The 15,328-nt window shown below is 43.5% G+C and overlaps 1 protein-coding gene across 1 annotated transcript in view; it reads right to left on the bottom strand.

Annotated features, from left to right (window-relative positions):
• Positions 1-14,333, bottom strand: part of GPM6B (glycoprotein M6B) — a 155,235-nt gene extending 140,902 nt beyond the window's left edge. The window contains exon 1 of the mRNA XM_027095739.1: positions 13,910-14,333. Coding sequence (XP_026951540.1) covers positions 13,910-13,913 — 4 coding nt within the window. The 5' untranslated portion in view covers positions 13,914-14,333. The remainder of the gene's footprint in view (positions 1-13,909) is intronic.
• Between the last annotated feature and the right edge of the window lie 995 nt (positions 14,334-15,328).

Raw genomic sequence — 15,328 nt, 5'->3', positions numbered from 1 at the left:
GGAAAAAAAAAGTAACAAGAACTTAACTTTCATGTCTAAATATAGACTTCAATTTTTTAAAATTTTTAAAATATTTTTTATTGAAGTATAGTTGATTTACAATGTTGTGTTAGTTTCTGCTGTACAGCAAAGTGATTCAGTTACACATATATATTCTTTTTTTAATATTCTTGTCCATTATGGTTTCTTACAGGATACTGAATGGTTCTCTGTGCTATACAGTAGGACCTTGTGGTGTATCTGTTTTATACACAGTAATTAGTATCTGCTAACCCGAAACTCCTAATTTATCCCTCCCCCACCCCCTTTCCCCTTTGGTAACCATAAGTTTGTTTTCTATTAGACTTCAATTTTAAATTCCAGAGTTTCTACAATGAGAGACCACTCAAAGACAAAAACATGTAACAAAAAGAAGTGAATTTTAAGAACGGATTCTTATGACTGGGGCGTTTCAGGATTACTCAAATCTAAACGTATGGAAGTCTGTGTGTGCATCGCGGGGGCAGGGGAGAGGGTTGGCAGGGGATGGTGTCCTGGGACAGCAGGCATGTGTGGAAATTGTCCAGTCTCGTTCTGGCCATCATCATCATTAATAGTAAGGGGGTAACTGCACTCTATTAAAAACTGCATTTCCAAAGATGTGTTCTAGGAGAATTTACATTTGTGATTTCTGTTGCCTCCAAATAAATAAATAGAAGTTTGAGGCCTTGTGGAGGACTAAGAATATTTCTGTCAAGTGATGGGTAACAGCCACACATGTAATCTCATTTGACAGCTGAATAAATCGCTTTCCGGAATAAATCAAGCTTGCACCCCAGCCTGATGTTGGTCTCCTCTCAGCAGGGTGAGCAGCTACGTAAAAACATTCCAGGAAAAGTTTTCCATTAAAGCACTTTGGGAAACCAGGTAATCTTGAATCGACCAAGCAAAGTTCATTTTCATGAGTGACACTGCCAAACGTGGAAGTGACACTCCTACAGAAGAGGCATGGTTAAATCACTCCAGGGTAACCTTAGCTGCATCGCCGTAAGATATGAGTAGAAGCCTGGCTTGCTTTCTTTCTCTTTCAACTGAGAGTTTGCATCTTGAATGTAAACTTGGTCTTTGCAGTGGAGCAAATAGGGCCATATTTTTCTTTTAGGAGAAATCTGCATTTTAACATATTGAGGGTTATATTTTCTTAACTTATTATAATATATCAAGGGTTGGTTTAAGTAAGAGTACCTCACTTCACTTCTTATGACCAGGCTGGTAGATGATAATTCAGAATCAGCTTTCCCTACAGCCTCTATTAATGTGAACCATTTTGTACATTCAGATGCAATTTGCCACAGGTCTGTGGAAGGAAAACATGACATTCCATGGAATTAGTTCTGACCCGGACTGATTTACTTTTTCTCTTTAGAAAAGCCATAGAAAACTATGAGGGACCTTCACTAGATTTTTTTTTTTTTAAGGTGTGCAAAAACATTACTGGGGGATGAAAAAGAAGATCTGATTGTGTGAAAAGATGCACCATGTATGCAAATGGACGGTTCAATACAGTGAACACACTATCATGAAAATTATTCTATAAATTCACTGTAATCCCACTCAAAATCCTAACAGGGACGTTTGTGGAACATCAAAGGCTGATTCCAAAATCACAAAACGAAGAATATCTCTGACACTTTGAAAGAAGAACACGAGGAGAAAACTTCCAGGAGATATCCCAGCTTATTTTAAATCTATACTAATTACGACAGCACAATCTTAGCAGATGGATGGCAAAATAGAGCAAGAGAACAGAATGGAGTCCAGAGATGTATGCATAGGTACAGTAGAGAAATGTAATACACAAGAGATCATATATAAAAATCAGTGGGGAAAGGAGGAAATATTAAGTATGTGGTGGTTTCTGTATAGGAAATGTAAAATATAAATAGATTTCTACATCATACTATACCAAAAAACTAAAATCCCAATGGAATTAAGACTGAAAACTGAAAAGCACAGGTTTTCTTCTTTTTTTTATGCAACACTTTTTTAAAATTGAAGTATAGCTGATTTACAGTGTTGTGTTAGTTTCAGGTGTACAGCACAGTGATTCAGTTTTATATATATATATATATATATGTATCTGTATGTGTGCGTGTATATATTCTTTTTCAGATTCTTTTCCCTTATAGGTGACTACAAAATTTTGAGTATAGTTCCCTGTGCTATACAGTAGGTCTCTGAAAAGCATGCTTTAAAAGAGACTATATAGAGAACATCTTCATGACCTTGGAGATAGGAACAATTTTAAAACAAGGCTACAATAAAAGGCACAAATCATAGAAGAATAAAGGAAAAGACTGATAATTAGAGCTTTATTATAATAAAAAATATTCAGCACAACAAAAGATGTGCTCAACAAAATTAAAAGATAAGCCACAGAGAGAAAGATGATACTGACAACACATTTAACTAAGAGTTATTGTCTAGAATGTATAAAGAATTGCTACAAATCAATAGAAAAAAATAAATAAGGATATAAATGAAAGAGAAAACCCAAATAGCCAATAACCTACCAAAAAGTTTCAACCTCTCCAGGGAAATTCATATAAAAAACAATGAAATACCACTTCATACCTATCAGGTTCTTGAAAAAATTAAAAACGGTGAGAACACCAGAGGCTGGAGAAGATTTGGAGAAACTAGAATGCTCACACACTCCTGCGGGGGAGTGTAAGTTGTCACCACGACTTGGGAAGCAGTGGTGACACTACACAATTTAAAGCCAGCTCCACGTGATGACAAAGCATTCATTCTGCTGACTATGTAACCGAGCAGGACCCTATGGGGCCTTCCTGCGACAGACCCCTCCCCGCAGGTCCTCTGCTTTGGCTCCTCTCGGAAGTAACCTAGATAACGGTACCTGATGCACATTTCCTGAGTTATTTTACAGATGTGTAAACCCCCCACTAAAAGGAAGATGTTAACTGCTTGATGCCCATGAGCACATAGCCCCCAGGCCTCCTGTAGCCTAAGGACCGGTAATATTAACCCCTGTGACACGGCCCTGTTCCCTCACCATCAGTCAATCAGAGAACTGTGCGAGAGCTCATCACATACCCTGGGACTCCCCTCCCTCACCTTGCCTTTTAAAAATGCTTCACTGAAACCCACTGGAGAGTTCGGGTCTTTTGAGCTCTAGCTGTCCCAGACTCCTTGCCTGCTGCTCTGCAATAAATGCTGCACTTTCCTTCACCACAACCCAGGGCCAGTAGATTGGCTTTATTGTGCCCAGGCGAGAGGACCCAAGTTTGGTTCGGTAACAACTATATCATGACTTCAGTCAGTAAGATAACAAAAATCCTCATTGAAGGAATGAAGGCAGATTATTACTAAGTCCCAACAATGCAAGAAGAAAAGGTAATTTAGCAAAAACAGTTTTGTATCTATTTCTAAGAGTTTTCAGGAGGATAACCAGAGATCATCCCAGGCCTTCAACCCTTTTTCCAAACCTGCACTACACCTGGAACACCCACTTAACTAACAGTTCACTAACTACTGTTAATTCAGACAATTCCTAAAACTCTATCTTCTTCAAGAAACTGGGAGGAGGTCTTAACATCTGTTACATCCTTATACCCTGAAGCCAGAAATTATTCGTAATGATCGTATCCTGAACAAATACACATCAACAGCTTCCTCTTTATTCACAAACCCTCATGATGTATTTTTCCATTTCCGAGGTGGCTAGTGAGGGTAACTTATCTTTATAATCCCGTCATCTGTAAGCTTTTTCATGTACCCATCTCATCTCCCATCAATTATTTTCAAAGTCCTTCTCACACCTGCTGTGTCAATGTTTTGTTTTGTTTTGTTTTTGCGGTACGCGGGCCTCTCACCGCTGGGGCCCCTCCCGTTGCGGAGCACAGGCTCCGGACGCGCAGGCTCAGCGGCCATGACTCACGGGCCCAGCCGCTCCACGGCATGTGGGATCTTCCCGGACCGGGGCACGAACCCGCGTCCCCTGCATCGGCAGGCGGACTCTCAACCACTGCGCCACCAGGGAAGCCCCCTGTGTCGATGTTTTCTACTTAAAACAGAGCGTAGGAAACCAGTGGTTGATGTATTCCCTAGCACAGCTCTACACATGAAGGCATTTAATAAATGCTTTTAACCATAATGATTTAGAAACAGGTCTATTTTCCAGACAGAAAACATCACTGAGTTTTTAAATAATGTTATTCATGTTGATCAAAAGCTGCCAGACCTAAGAGTTCATCCTGTATGATTCCATTTATATAAAGAGCACAAACTGGCCAAAGTATGCTGGCAGAAATTAGGAATGATTACCCTTGCTTGTGGCTGCCTGAAGTGGAGCTTGCAGGGGATTTCTGAGGGGCTGGTAATATTCTGCTTCTTAATTTATATACTGGTTAAGTTTGCAAACATTTATCAAGCTGTATGCTTACGATCTGCCCACTTTTTATGTGTATATTATACTTCAATACCGAAAGTGATTTTTATAATATTTGTGCCTCTTGCAAAACATCTAAAATTATCTGTGACAAAATATCATTATATAATAGAGCTCAAAACAGTTTTTGGTAATCCAGGGCAGTGGCTTTGCAAAATGACAGTAATTCGTGGAGTGAAAACTCATCTCTTTAATGTTCTGAATTCTGCTTTACTTAACTGTGGATACTGTCAGACTATTCCACAGGAGAAAACTAAAAAGAAAATGTAACATAGACAGCTGCATCAAATAAGGTCATCCTAAGGGTGTGAGTTTCTTTGCTAATTACATCTCCATTCTTCGCTCATTGTGTGAAGGAACAGACGCCTGAATTTAAGCTGCCATTTTAAAAGCCTCCATTTAAACATTCTTTTCAGGGAGTCGTGAAACACCACAGTCCGAAACCTAAAAGGGTGACCTGATACACACACAAAATAGCAGATTTTGTAGCCTGCTTCTGACTTTCACTTCCAAGGTTCCTGCTCTTTGTACACTAGAACTATTTTGCAAGGGTGCTCAGATCCCTCAGAAAACACCAATTTAACGTCTCCATCTGAGGGCAGGGAGATCAATGGCTGTTCAAAAAGGATCTCTGTGAGCAAGAAGGGGGAAATCAGTCCCTTTAACTCCTCCGTTTCTCAAACACATGGAAAAATGTAAAGAAGTCATTACTACAGACCCTAAGGATGAAACAGAGTGTTCAGGAGGTTGCCTTAAAGGTTTAATCTGGGCAGATTTGATTATAGCTAAGGAGATGAATTCTAAATTTGGAAAGGCCATCAAGGTAATTAAGGATGTTAAGAAACGTGACTAGATCCTTGAGATCTTTCTACTTAATGAAGAGAACAAAGGATAATGAAACCAACTTTAGCAAGCAAAACGAACTTTACATAGATTCAGTTCTTTCAGAGATAAAGCATCCTGAACATCAGAACAATTTACCAAGGAAAGCCAGACACTCTGTGTTTGCTCTCACTGTTGAGATGGTTTAGGTACCATTTTACTCCAAAGAGTGAATTAGGTGGTCTGCAAGGCTCCCCACTATATCTCCAGATTCTCTGATGATGTTGAAAAAAGGTTTAAAAAAAAAAAAAACAACTTCCTTTAACTTGAAAAATCAAGTATCCCTTTCGGAAGGATAACATCTTTTGAACCAGAGATTTTTCTACTCTGTAGGTGTGTTTTCAACGATGCCATTACTCAGATTTTATAATATTGTGAAACACAAAAGGTTTTCAATTCCTCTTACTTGAAAGCAGTGGCTCTCACTATGGGGTGATTTTGCCCCCCAGGAGTTGTTATTTGGCAACGCCTGGAGGCAGTTTTGGTTGTCACAACTTGGGGAGCGTTACTGGCATGTAGTGGGCAGAGGCCAGGCATGCTGCTAAATGTCCTACACTGCACAGGACAGTCCCTCACAACAAAGAATCGTCCAGCTCAAAATGTCAAAAGTGCTGAGGCTGAGAAACACTGAGCTAAAAGTACACTTGAAAGGGAAGGAAAGAAGACTTCTTTTGTCTCAGTATCTGTCTCCAGTTGCTCCGAAGAGGAAAACAGAATTTAACAGTCCTACACAAAACAAACACACAAGCAGATACTAAGCAATAACTCTCATGCAAGATCGTTTACAACAGATCTTGTCAAACCAAGTTCAAATACACGAGTTATAGAGCCATTAAGAGTAAAATTCAAAAGATCAGGTTTAGATACTTTGTCCTTCAGCAGATTCTGTTTTTAACCAAGCAATTTTTACTTCTAGACAGTAAAATCCTATTTTTTGATTACAAGAAAAGTACTCCTTTTTAATTAAGTGATCAGCTCATCTATCAGATGTAGGTATCAGATGTAATATCAACCTACTAAAATAAATTTTAAAATAAATGACCAAGACTGATCAAGAAAAATAAACAGAATACAAATTACCTACATCACTAGGAATGAACAGGGGAACATCACTACAGATCCTACAGACAACAGGATTAGGTAGATAATACAAAAATATTATGAACAACTTTATATCAATAGAGCTGATAACTTAGATAAAATGAAGAAGTCCTTGAAAAACACAACTTATCAAAACTGAAACAAAGAGAAACAGGAAATCTGAACAGTACTCTCTCTGTTAAAGAAATATAATTCATCGTTTAAAACATTTCCACAAAGAAAACTCCAGACCCAGATAGCTTCACTGGTGAATTCTTTCAAATATTTAAGGAAGAAATAATGACACTTTCAAAATAATCAAATGTATAAACAGGCAAGAACTGGGTTTCCTTTCAATGCCTAACCCCTCTGGAGTCGCACCAAAGAGACTCTCCATCCCCAAAAGGCTCACACTTCCTTCTCCACTTTATCTTTTGAAAGGGAGGAGGCAATAGATTATAAATATTCTTGCAAGATGCACTTATGTGTGCCCATGTGTAATCAATTAAAGCATTACTCTTCATCCAGTCTTCCAGTGCCCCTCCCCCCATCTTTTTTTTTTTTTTCCTTTCCTACTTTTCCCCACACCCAGTCTCTGCTACGGCCAGGCCAGTCTCTTCAGGATCCCACCAGTAAACCTTGCTCACTCCTACCTCTCTTCCACGCGTACCCTAATCCTTTCCACCCTTCTCAACACAACTCAAATACAAGTCTCCCCCAGAAGCTTCCTACAAGCTACCCGAGTCTGGGTTTCTTTTATCTCCTCGGGTAGATTGTCACTTCTCTCCAGCTGTCACTTCCCTGCTGAAAATCCCTTTGTGATTCTCTGTGACCAACAGGGTAACGATCAAATTCTTTCCTAGCTTTTCACTATCTGGCCTGGCCTCTCCTCTAGCCTCAGCTCTCCCCACTCGCCCACGTTCAGGCCATGCCCACCACCTCAACTTACCCATGCAGGGGTCTCTGCCACACCTCCTGCTCTTGCACATCTGTAGCCAGGGCCTGGGATGTCCTCTCCCGGACACTGACTCTTGTCATCCCATTCATCCTTCAAGACTCAGATCAAGGATAACCACCCTCCCCAGAAAATCCCTCTCAGAAATACCACCCCACCCTTTTTTTCTCCCTCAGACAGAGGAAATTATTCGACAGGACCTTGTACTTCTATTATAACTGTTTATCTGCATCTGCAAAATAACTGCGGTGATCTGAGGACAGGACTGGGTTTTGTTTTTTTATTTTTGCTTCAAGACTTAGCACAGTACCTCGCTCATCTGAGTAGGGCTCTGAACACTTGTTGAGTGAGCAGATGTCTTATATTCCCAAAAGCCTTCACGGTGATGGCCATGTGACAGGAACTCAAACACTCAGAGACTGGTACATGCTTGTTGCGTGGCACCGTGGTAGGTATTCATTTAACCCAATTACACAAGCTGAGAATGAAAACTCAAGACCGTTGTTGCCTTTCAATCCTCAGGGCAATAATGAATTTCACTGAACCAAAATGTTTCACTCCAAGCTTTTTTGCACTTCAAAAATCTTGACAAGGAAGTACTTGTCACCAGAGAAAAATATTTTATAACATTAAAAGAAAAAAGCTAAAGGCAAAATTCAGTAATGAAATAACATTCACACTGTTCTTTAAATTGTTTCTGTGTCTGTATATGCCTACAGCAATCAATTTGCTTTTTTTAAAAATAAAATTACTTATTTTTGACTGCACTGGGTCTTGTTGCTGCACACGGGCTTTTCTCTAGTTGCAGCGAGCGGGGTCTACTCTTCATTGTGGTGCGCGGGCTTCTCATTGCAGTGGCTTCTCGTTGCGGAGCGCACGCTCTAGGCACACAGGCTTCAGCAGTTGTGGTGCACGGGCTTAGCTGCTCCGCGGCATGTGGGATCTTCCCAGACCAGGGATTGAACCCGTGTCCCCTGCATTGGCAGGCAGATTCTTAACCACTGCACCACCAGGGAAGTCCCCAATTTACTTCTAAAGTGACTTCAAGCTCTGAAATTCTGTTACTCTGTGCAAATCTGTGCTCAACGTATTAATGTTATTAAAGAATAATTAATGTCATTTGCCCTATTTAATTGTCTAGTTTATCACAGTTTGCCATACATAATTTTATATACTTTGAAATCTGTACACTTATAATATAGACAAACCTTAATAAAATGCATTTTATATGATAAAACCCTTATCCCTTCAACAAATATTTGTGGAGTAGCTACAATACGTCAATTATTTGAATGAACACTGGGATAAAACAACGGGTAAAGCAATCTTTGTTCTTGACAAATTTGACATTTGAACAGAAAAGCCATATTATAAACACTAACAAGCCAGCTAATAGTAACCAGAAAAACCATGTTAAAGTTATTAAATGGATGACATTGGCTGAAGATACAGTAAGAGCTCTCTTACCAATGTTCACCTAATGGACCCACCCAATTACCCCATACTCTCTATTCCTTTTGTAAACCATAATGACCATCGCCCACAGAACTTGGTTTCCAGGCTATTCTCCAAGACATCTATGTACTACTTCATCCACCAGCTGAACTGTGTACCTCAGAAGAGTCTATTTACTCTCAAATCTGTTTACGCCAGTTGTACTTGTTACTAGAATTATGAAATTTAATTAGGTGTTATACAAACTAATAAAATGAGTGCCAAAAGAGAGTTTTTACTTCTCTGAAAACCAAGTTGAATGGCTTTGAAATGCCTTAAAAGATGAGTCACTTGGAAAAACAGTCGCTAGAATTAGTATGGGCAATTTTAAAGGTTTAAGGGGAGTGGGGTTGGTGACCTAAAAGGATGCTGCACACAGATTGGCTCTCACTCTAAAAGCATCGAACTGGAAATCAAAAGCCATTGAATTCTGGCTGTGATTTATACACAACGAAGACTTTGAGGGCTCACACTCAAAGACCTTGACTTTCCAACAAAATTCCGGTGAATTAATGTTTAAAATTAAATGAAATGTGTAAGACACGTATATGGTACTTTTAATGATTCACCACTTTGGCATTTTCAATAAACCATCTAACTGGTTGACCCCGGATGCAGCAGATAAGGATGTCCTCTAAGAACCCCTTAGAGGGGTCAAGTGGTTTGGGCAAGTGTTTTGCTGGAGCAAAAAAATAATTTCCAAGTAATTAATTACTTCCTGTTTGTCACAAACAGTACTCTGTGCTATTGGACTAGAGGTTTATTCAAAATTTCAGTCCACATCCCAAGACTTGAAGGGCGCTCTCTCCTGGACCCGAAGGTGGGCTGTTAGGTCTTAACACTCCGAGGGAGGGAGGCTAGCCCCTTCTGGGACTACTTCCTGCCCAGCTATTCCTTAAGGTACCATTCCTTCGTCTCCAGCTGCATCTGAATTCCTGAGCAAACTTCCAGAAGCAAATGTTGTATGTGTGGGTCCTCAGTGTACGTGCTTCCTTCTGACTCTGGCCTCTGAAGATGGCCTGGGCCCTGTGTGCAGAATCAAGAAAGGCTCTCTAGTGGCATGGACTTACACATACTACCAAAATAGAGAGCTAGTGGGAAGCAGCCGCATAGCACAGGGAGATCAGCCCGGTGCTCTGTGACCGCCTAGAGGGGTGGGATAGGGACGCTGGAGGGAGACGCAAGAGGGAGGAGATATGCGGATATATGAATATGTATAGCTGATTCACTTCGTTATAAAGCAGAAACTAACACACCATTGTAAAGCAACTGTACTCCAATAAAGATGTTAAAAATATATATAAAAAATTAAAAAAAAGAACGGCTCTCTGGAGCGGTCAGCTCTAAAAACAGGGCAGGAAAAGTTAAAGCTGGAGGCCCTAAAGAGGGTGAACACTTCCTCCACCCGTCTCCTTGGAGGAGGGCCAGCTGTCCTATTGGCGGGCACGTCAAGATGCCAGCATTCAACGCAACTACCAGTGATGCCTGTGATGCTGGCTTCATGAAAACAAAGTGTTTAAATAATTAGGGAGCTGTTTTCTCATGTTTTTCAAGCCTAACATGACCCTCTCATTTCTTTTTTCTAAATTACATCCTTTTAGATCTGTAAGGGCCCAAAGAAATGATTTCATCAAACCCTTTTAATGTGCAGTAAACCGAGCTTAAGAAGACAAAATGATTTACCCAAAATCACATGGTAAGTTCGTGGAATTGCTGGGCCAGGCACCCGCGCCTCGGACTTGGTCCGCTTTCCCTCTATTTCCTGGCCCTGGGGACCGCCAGCACCAGCGCCACCCAAGCGCTTGCTAGACCCCACCCAGGCCCAGAGTACCAGACACTGCTTTCTGCAGAAGATCACCAGATGACTTGTATGCACGGTACAGTTAAAGAACTGCTCTCAACCAGTCTTTTTTAATGCTATTTAGTGAAATGATTGACTGTGTTTAAATTCATAATCCTCATAAAAACTTCCCTATCACAACCACAGATCAAAACAACTATTTAGCTGTTTTGCTGTATCTGATCATTTCACATATAATTTTCATTTAAAATTACAGGCAACTAAGGAAACAAACTCAGCACTTCTCTCTGGATACACGATCCATAACAAAGCTGGGTGGATAGTCTACAAATGCCTCTTAAGAGGTTACTGCAGGGAATCCAATTAGTTGGTATGTCTCCAGGCCGATGAAGAAGTAACGGACTCAAAATTCTATTAGGCAACCTGAGTTCCCATCAGAGTAACAGTGACAGAGACAGAGAGACAGAGACAGAGAGAGAGAGAGAGGGAGACAGAGAGAGACAGAGAGAGACAGAGAGAGCGAGCAAGCGCGCACGAGTGCGAGCTCGGGGCAAGTGGGAGCACACACGTGCACAATGGGCAAATGTGGAACTCTTCAGCCAGTGAAATCATTAGCTTCAACTGATTCATTTAGGTGTTGTACAGCATACAAAAAGTACATCGACATCTTCCCATTGTGCAAAACAACCAACGGCACTGAATAGTCAAACACACTTCAAACATCAATTGGCTCATTGCATTTACATGAAATGTCCAGAATAGACAAGTGCATAGAGACGGAAAGTAGATTAGTGGTTGCTAGGGGTTGGGGGGTGGGGAGAACGGGGAGGGACTTCTAATGGGTACAGGGTTTCTTTTTGGGGTGATGACAATGATAGCTAGTGGCAGTGGTTGCACAACTCGAATATACTAAAAAATCACTGACTTTGCGCACTTAAATGTGTGAATTACATGGTATGTGAATTCTATCTCAACAAAGCCATAAAAAAAAGTCAACTGGCTCAACAATTTTTGAAAAACATGTTTTCTTTTAAGATGCATTGAAAGATAAATCTGCATGCACCACTGCTCATTATTTTCTTTGCCAACTTAAAGATTTTGAATACCTTAAAATTTGAGTCCAAAGGGACTTTTATCAGTTATTTCCACAAACCTCACCCATTTTACCAGTAAATTAACTGATACCACATTAAGGAAGTGACTTGTATAAGAACCAAAGTCCCCGCCAGTGGACAAATGGTCAGAGTTTTCCCAGCGTTAAATCATTTCAATTACAACATTCATCAGGGTATGTTCGGTAATTAAATACATCTGGAAAAATAAAACCAGTTCACGGCCCTGTGGTGTATTTACTAAGAACCTACCAAAGGAAATCAGTATGTTTCCCTTCTGACGTGAGGGGACCTTTTGTGTTTTTTTTAATGTAAAAACTAAAAACTAAAGCCAAGGAGACTGCCAGAACCAGTGAGGTATGCACAAATTAACATAAATTGGTAATTGAAGTGTAGAAGCAATAATTGTCTCAGACACAAGGTACTTCCTTGAGAACAGGCCTCTGGTTTGGGCATTTGCTTCATGAGTACCGCATGGAACTTCCACACCTACTTAAAAATAAAGCCCGCCCCAATGAAGACCAGGGTATTGAGAAAGCCGTTCCCAAGAAGGTCCCCAAGTGGTAATTCGACGCTCAATTTCTAACCCGAACGAATCCGAATGCCTAGCTTTAATAAACAAAAAACAGCAACAAAAAAAACCCCAGAGTTAACTTATTTCAGGAAAATTAGTTAATGCTTTCCTCAAGCCTGCACTTCTGTGTAACTTCAACATGTCTGTGCCAAGCACTGCCCAAACAGTTACAGGCTGTGACCACTCAGTGCGGGCATTAAGTAGGAACCAGAGATACAGGTCATGCAATTCTGCCCTTTCTAGAAGGATCTTAACCTATCTCATACCTAACTTTTTGGTAAGAAATTGTCCTGTTGGATTTGGGGGGCCTTATTTCCTTTCTGATTTTGATCACCTAGTAAATTTTTAAAAACAAACCAAAAAAAAAAAAAAGGTTTAACTCTAAAATTCTTTGAGCTTTCTTTTAAATGCGAAATAATGTGCCCTCCTTACTAACCCTCACCGAAATGTTAATCGATACAAAATTACCACCTACACAATCAATAGCACAGGGAATGTAGGAGGCGGGTAGGGGGCCGGGGGCTCCACAAGGAATTCCCGAGCCCTCCCCAGGGGCCGCAATGGTTAAACGCACTGACTCCCTCATTAGGAATACTTCCGAGGGGCTCCTGAGTCTTGTAGCTTTTGTGGCGCTTGTGGCTGGAGTCTGTCTGCCACTAGAGAAGGCTAACAGAGCAGGGAAAGAAAACCCTTTCCCAGGCACATTTCCAGGGGTGCAGCGGAAAAAGCTTGATTTCCAACGCACTCTTTACGAGTTTTCCGAGCGATACAGCGTCCCCATTTAACGACATGTTGCTGACAGCAGGATTTCGGGGGTATCAGGAGATGACAGACAGAATCCTACAGCCGCCTGTTATCTGCCCCGGGCCAGGTGGGAGGTTTTCAACCCCCAGAGCTCGGCTTTTTCACCCTGAGTAGTCGATCCCCCAACTGCATCGAAACCCGCGGGGCACATCGTCTCCACCTGCTCCCAGGTCATTATTTTGATAGTTGAAACGGGAGACAAAGAGGCTCACCCTCAGTCCCATTCTGTCCCTCTCCCTCCCATCTTCCTGGTCTCAAGGGTCATGGTTCCCAAACGAGCTCTCGGAAGACCCCAGCGTTGGGGAACTGGGCGTTGGCTTCAGGTGGGTTTAAGGCGAACAGGACCCCGGCACGGTGGGACCGGATCGGACTCGGAGCTCGGACGACAGGAGGGCGTCCCGGGAAAAGGGCAAGAAGCTACTCTCTCCCACCCCCTGAAAATAAAACCGGAGCCGCAGCCCGGGACGCTCCGTCCGCGCCCTGGGCTCCCCCTCCCGGGGTTCCCTCTCTTCCTCTCCCGCGAGCCGCACGCTCTCGGGCGCAGCCGAGCGCCGCCGGGGTGGGGACGCCCCCGAGATAGGGCGGGGACGCGCACCTGGGCGTTCGGGACACCTGCGCCGCGCCCCTCCCACCTCCGCACCCCACCCTCCCACCCGGGCCGGGTCGCGGAGGTGCCCGCAGGAGGCCCCACCTGAGCGGGGGCGCGAGGCCGTGGCCGTGTTAGTGGCGGTGGCGCGGGGCCAGCGCGTTGGCTTACCCATGGCTGGAGACGGGCGGGAGGCGCGGGCTGCGGGCGCTCGGGCTCCCCGGGGACGGGCAGAGCCGGTGGCACAAGTTTGCAGGTCCGGCGGGCACGTGCGCGGGCGGGCGGGCTGCGCTGGGCTGCCGGGCTGGCTGCTGGTCCTCGCTCCGGGCCGGGGTGGGAGCGCGGCGCGGCTCCGCCTGCACTGGGGGCCGGCCGCGCCGAGAGGGGCCCTGACGTCAGCGCCGGGGGCTTTGTGCGCCCGCAGCCGGGGCCCCAACCGGGCAGCGCGCGCGCCGAGGCGGCGGCGAAGCTTGCGGCTTCCTCTGGGACCCCCGAGCGAGGGCCAAGGGGCGCGGAAACCGGAAAAGCCAGCGGGGGGATGGGGAGAGAGGGGAGCGGGCTGCCAGGATCTCGGAGGCGCCGATCCGCGTCCCAGAAGAGAACTATTACAGCTGGAGGGGCCTTTGCCGTCCTAGTCATCACCCATTGTGCAGATAAAGAAACCGAGGCCGGAGGCACTGCTCCAAGGACTCCCTGTGTTTGAGCAGCCTTGACCCAACCCACAGTCCCGGAACCTTTTGTTCACGCGGGGGCTACTTAATTCGGTGGGTCTCCACCCTGGTTGTACATTAGAATCAGCTGGGGAGCTTTTGAAACCCGATTTCATCTGGGCCTCAGCGGGCGGGATCGAGGCATTCGTGCCCCAGAAGGTGCCCAGGTGATTCCAATGTGCGGCCAAGGTCGTCAACACTGACTTGTGGGTAACAAATGGCTTAGAAGGGCACAGACGGCACTCTCCCATCTGGGGTGGTGACAGATTTGGTGGTGTCCATAATCCGCCTGCTTGATCCCTGGAAGCCCACCCCTGGCAGGCTCCGGGAGACTCTGCAGACCCGGTCAAAGCACCCCTTCTCCTGCGGCTGAGGCCTCCTGCTTGAGCCTGTAAGTGAATTAATGGTTTAACAGTGTCCAGGTCTTAAATTCCTTCTGTCTCCTTAGACAAGAATTTTCCTGTCTCCAAAGGTATTAGCAAAGCTGTGAGATCCCTGCAGTTTTACTCTGGTTAATGCTTTTCTGAGACATTTCTGAGCCCAACCTCCCCCCCCCATAGTTTATGTTGTGCTTTTTCATTGTTCTGAAAATACATAGTGTTACTTGAACAGAGGGTTACATAAACAGTAACAGTAGATAGTACACTTAAGGGACATTTAAGCCAGAAGAAGGAGGCTTTAGGACTGAGAAAGGGTGCAGCAGGCAAACATTTCATCTAATGAAATTTATTGGATTAGGAAAGATTTTATCAAGGCAAAGCTCTAGAAATCCTAATAATATTTTGCAGTAAAGGACAGAGATTTGTGCTAGGCAGATCACTGGCTCATTTTCACAATCCCACGGGGAACACTCATTCCTAACCAATCTTCATGCAGTAAT

The sequence above is a fragment of the Aethalodelphis obliquidens genome, unplaced genomic scaffold, assembly GCF_003676395.1.
Source record: "Aethalodelphis obliquidens isolate GAN/ISIS:26980383/991018 unplaced genomic scaffold, ASM367639v1 scaffold94, whole genome shotgun sequence".
Taxonomy (NCBI): Eukaryota; Metazoa; Chordata; class Mammalia; order Artiodactyla; family Delphinidae; genus Aethalodelphis; species Aethalodelphis obliquidens.
The sequence above is the reverse complement of the archived record's forward strand: the minus strand, read 5'-3'. Positions and strand labels throughout refer to the sequence as shown.